General features: G+C 46.1%; 1 protein-coding gene across 3 annotated transcripts in view; it reads left to right on the top strand.

Moving 5' to 3' along the window:
• The window catches only part of Kif13a (kinesin family member 13A), a 177,472-nt gene that overhangs the window by 130,560 nt on the left and 41,979 nt on the right, over positions 1–4,933 (top strand). For all 3 annotated transcript variants that reach the window (XM_013349117.2, XM_013349116.2, XM_026782988.1), the window contains exons 20-22: positions 363–512; positions 2,487–2,648; positions 4,611–4,784. In XM_013349117.2, the coding sequence (XP_013204571.1) occupies positions 363–512; positions 2,487–2,648; positions 4,611–4,784 (486 nt within the window). The remainder of the gene's footprint in view (positions 1–362; positions 513–2,486; positions 2,649–4,610; positions 4,785–4,933) is intronic.

The following is a 4,933-nucleotide window of genomic DNA, read 5'->3' as shown; positions in this document are numbered from 1 at the left end:
TGTGCCCCAGCTGTGCTCACGGCTGGGTAGATTTCTAAACATAATTGTAGTGCATGTAATGTTTTGTTTTGTTTCTAACATTTTATGTTAGCAATAGAAAGAAAGATTTGGTGCCAGTTCCGGGGCACGACATGAAACAGGCTGTAGGTGTGGGATGAGTGATGGCGAGGCTCCTCTGCATGACAGCCCCCAGCAGACATGCCCTACTCATGTGCTGATCTGTCGGCATGATTCTGATTTTACTTCTTGTTTATTTCAGTGAATGCTTCCTCTAAAAGTATGTTTAGTGCTGGTTCAAAATAACAGGATTTAAATTGATGCTTTGTTTCCTGACCCCCCCAATGACCTGTTCTGCTTCTCAGGCCAAGAGGCTCTATGGGAAGCGAGGCGACCCTTTTTACGAAGCTCAGGAGAATCACAACCTCATCGGTGTGGCTAATGTGTTCTTGGAATGTCTCTTCTATGACGTTAAACTTCAATATGCAGTACCCATCATCAGCCAGCAGGGGGAGGTAAGGACACACCAGCCCCTAGAAAATGACAGGTGTGAAATTTTGTTAATCTCTGCCTTGAGGAAGATCAAGATGCTCTGTGTGCATGTGTGTGTGTGTGTGTGTGTGTGTGTGTGCGTGCGTGCGTGCGTGCGTGCGTGCATGTGTGTGTGTGTGTGTAGGATCTGGTACCTTCCTGGGATAATTCTGCTCTGGTGACCACCAATGCTTCTCCCCATGCTAAAAATACAACTTAAGTGGCCAGTGGATCCAGTGGCTGAGGCCCTTGCTCAGAATCTCTTAGTCTCAAGTCCCTGGCAGGCTCTGGGTATTTGATATATTAAAAACACACTTAAGGCTCAACCCTCAAGCACTTGCCATACGAACCAAATGTTCTGAGTTCAAGTCCAGAGTGGAAGGAGAGAAAAGGCTTCCAAATGCTTTCCTCTGACCGAGACATGTGTGCTATTGCATGAGCGCACACGCGCGCGCGCACACACACACACACACACACACACACACACACACACACACAGATTAATGCAAGTGCATTCAGTTCCCAAACAAGCATCATATGACACATTGCACTGCTGTGTCTCCACCCTTCTTTCCCTCGGTCCCTCCTCCCATGTGTCTCACTTCTCGGATGCTTCTCTCAGATCCTTGTCTCCAGCGCCAATGCTATGTGGAGATTGAATCTGAGCATTAGGCGTCCTCCTTACTTAGCCTGGTGTGGCGGCTCGTCCCTGTAGTCCCAGCATTCAGAAGCCGAGGCAGAATTTGAGCAGCCTGAGCCATCTCAGAAAGGAGAATGGAATACTGCCAACCTGGACCCACTCCAGCAAAACACTTCCGCACTCGGAAATAGAAATGTTCTAATAAAAAAATGGCCTGAAAAGAACAGTTATTTAGAGGCTGGAGGAATGACTCAGCAGCTAAGAGTGGCTTGCTGCTCTTGGAGAGAGCCCAAGTTCGAGCCCCAGCTCTCCCATCAGATAGCTCCTAACCTACCTGTGACTCCAGCTCCAGGGAGATCCGATACCCTTGACCTCTTTGGACACCAGCACTCAAGGGCATGGACCCACACACATATACATAATTAAAAAGTAAAATAGGTGGAACAAAAGAATTGTAAGAGTGGGGTTGCACACCTGTCGTGGAAGCACTCAGGAGGCTGAGGCAGGAGGATTGTGCAGTGAGTGAGGTCAGCCTGGGTTATGTAGCGAGCCCTGTCTCAACAAATCAAAACCTTACTTACAAAAGCAAGCAAACAGAAGAACTGCCTTCCCATACCCATCTGGCTTTGTTCATGTGATTCCTGGAGTAAAAGCCCACTGCCACCCCACTTTTTCATGCATCTCCATATCATATACCACCCATCCTCCTTGAGCTAGGGGCCGGGTCTGCCTGGTGTCGTGTTGGAAGCACAGTGCTCCACACAGTAAACACTTGCCACATGCATGTGGTTACATTTACCCTACACACACCCAATACCTCTGTGTCAGACGCTTTATCCTGTTGTTCCTGGATTCTGCCTTCTCTGCTTTCTGGCCATGAGCTCACTGGCAGCAGAGCCCACTTCTTTTCTTGGTGTCACAGTAGGTCTTTGTGGAGTGACTAGGTTAACCAAGTACATGATCAAATAAATGCATATGTAACTATGTGAACAATTGCAAGACCAAAGGTTCCAGTAGATGATGATCGCTCCCTTGAAGCTGTTCCTTGCCTGAGCTGAGGAAAATGGGTATACCTAAGGATAGTTCTCGAAAACAAGTCGTGAAGGGACAAATTTGACTCAGAGTAAGAAAGGAGCGGTGCAGGGCACGGCTGGCTTTCGGAGGGTGGGTTTTGGGTCTCCCTCATGGGAATGGCTTGGGAGAGAGAGTCTCGCACTGCCAGAGATGGTCAGCAGGGGCTGAGAGTAAACTCGTTTCTCAGGCTAGTGTTGCCTGGGTATGCCCTTGAGCTCTGAGATGCTCTTGTCCCATGATCCAGGTTGCCGGGCGTCTCCACGTGGAGGTCATGCGTATCACTGGGACTGTTCCAGAGCGTGTGTCAGAGGATGACTCTTCCGAGAACTCTAGTGAAAGCGGAAGTCTTGAAGTCGTGGACAGCAGCGGCGAAGTCATTCACCGAGTCAAGAAGCTGACGTGCCGGGTGAGAGGGCAATGGTGGGGGCTCACGTAGACCGTGGCGATGCCAAACTGTGTGCACAAAGGGCTGTGAGTTTTCCATCCAGCACGGTAAAAGCTAAACTGTCTGACGAGAGATACAGCTGTAGGGAGCACTTCTAGAACAATTCTCTGGGATCAAGTGTGTGGAATTCCCCAAACATGTACCCTCTCTACCTTCAGTGTCTAGGCAAAACTGGTTTTGTGAAGCCCTCCACAGACTCAAATCCACATGTATGCAAGTCCCTTACACACAGTGTGTTGGCGGAGGCTGCTAGTTCAGAAATAATCACACAGAAACCATATTATTTGCAACACTATTTGGCCAATAGCTTAAGCATATTTCTAGCTAGCTCTTATATCCTAAACTAATCCATCTCCATTAATCTGTGCATCACCACAAGGTTGTGGCCTACTAGCAAAGTTTCAGTGGACTCCAGCGGAGAAGTCTGTCTCTGGCGGCAACTACATGGCTTCTACCTGACTCCACTACTCCCTCTTCCTCTGTCTGCTTGGAACTCCCACCTTACCCTATTCTGCTAAGCCACTGGCCAAAACAGCTTTATTCATTAACCAATAAAAGCAAAACACAGACTGAAGGACTTCCCACACCAACAGTGGACGACTGTGTTTGCATATAATCTATGCACATCATTCTATACACTTTTAATAACTGCCAATAAAATAGCATGAAGTGCAGTGCAAATGATGTGTAGTGGTTATATCAGTTCTAGTTGGCCTCATTTTTAAAGATTTATTTTATTTATTTGCTTTCTGTAATACTTTTCTGAGGCAAGGTCTCTCAATTATGTAGCCCTGGATGTTCTAGGATTCACTTCGTAGACCAGGCTGGCCTCCAACTCACTGAGTGCTAGAATTAAAACTGCTCACCGCCACACCTGGCACTAGTTGGCTTTAATTTTCTATTTGACGCAGCTTAGAGTCACCTGAGAGAGGAATTGCATTGGTGAAATTGTTGATGGGCCTGGCCTGTCTGAAGGAGGGTTGTCTTGGTTGTTAATTAATATGACAGTCCAGCCCACCGTGGGAGGCACCATTCCCTTGGCAGGTTGTCCTGAGCTGTATAAGAAAGCTAGGTAAGCACAAGCCAGCCAGTAAGCAGCATTCCTCTATGGTTTCTGCTTCAAATTCCTGCCTGGGCTGCCCTCAGTGATGGTCTTTGCCCTTTAAACTGAAATTAACCTGTTCCTCCCCTAAGTTGCTTTTAATCATGGTTTTTACCACGTGTGACAGTTGCTTAGAGAATAATGACAAGATAAAGTCTACACATGTCTGTATGATTTAGTGTCTGGAGTATATCTGATCTATTGACTAAACCACAGATGGCAAATCTGCAGAAAGAGAGGGCCATGTCTGTCGCAGTATGGAGAATATATTATTGAATTGTGTTCTCCTAGTAAGAGTTACTTCTTTATCAGAAACTCAGTCGTGAGTAAGATTATACAGGAATGTGCCTTTTTTCCTCACAAATAAGTAAATATAATTTTTCTTAAAATTTGAAGATGAGTCCATGTGTTAGACATGATGGTGCATGTCTTTAATCCCAACACTTAGGAGCAGAAGCAGGCCGATCTCTGAGTTTGAGATCTCCATGCTTTATAGCTTTATAAAAGGATGGACTGGGAATATAGCTCAGTCCGTGTGAGGCCCTAAATTCACTGCTAAAAATAGGAGATAGATAGGTGGATAGATGGGTGAATGATAGATCGATCAATCAGTAGATAGATAGATAGATAGATAGATAGATAGATAGATAGATAGATAGATAGATAGATAGATGGCTAGATCACAATGAATGGTCTTAAATATTCTCAAATGGATGACTGACTGATTTCATCCTCTCTTAGAGATGACTGAACTATGGAAGGACATATTCTTTAGTGTTTCTTTTATGAGAACTATAATTTATTTTTTTTAATCTCTTCAGGTGATAATTAAAGAGGCAACTGGGCTCCCCTTAAGCCTCTCAAATTTCGTCTTCTGTCAGTATACGTTCTGGGACCAGTGTGAGTCCACGGTGGCAGCCCCGGTGGTGGATCCAGATGTGCCTTCCCCGCAGTCCAGGGATGCCCAGTACACAGTGACCTTCTCTCACCGCAAGGTATGGATGCAGTTACAAAGTAACTCTGTGGTGAAGTGTGAGCTTGATCTGGGTCAGTTCCCGCCAGCAGAACAGCCACAACAGAATCAGCATCAGCTGCACGGTGGGGAATGGAATTGGGCACACACTTTTAAAATTGCCATGTACTC

Source organism: Microtus ochrogaster, chromosome 16 (genome assembly GCF_000317375.1).
Source record: "Microtus ochrogaster isolate Prairie Vole_2 chromosome 16, MicOch1.0, whole genome shotgun sequence".
Lineage (NCBI taxonomy): Eukaryota > Metazoa > Chordata > Mammalia > Rodentia > Cricetidae > Microtus > Microtus ochrogaster.
Note: the sequence above shows the minus strand (reverse complement) of the source record. Positions and strands in the feature narration are given on the sequence as shown.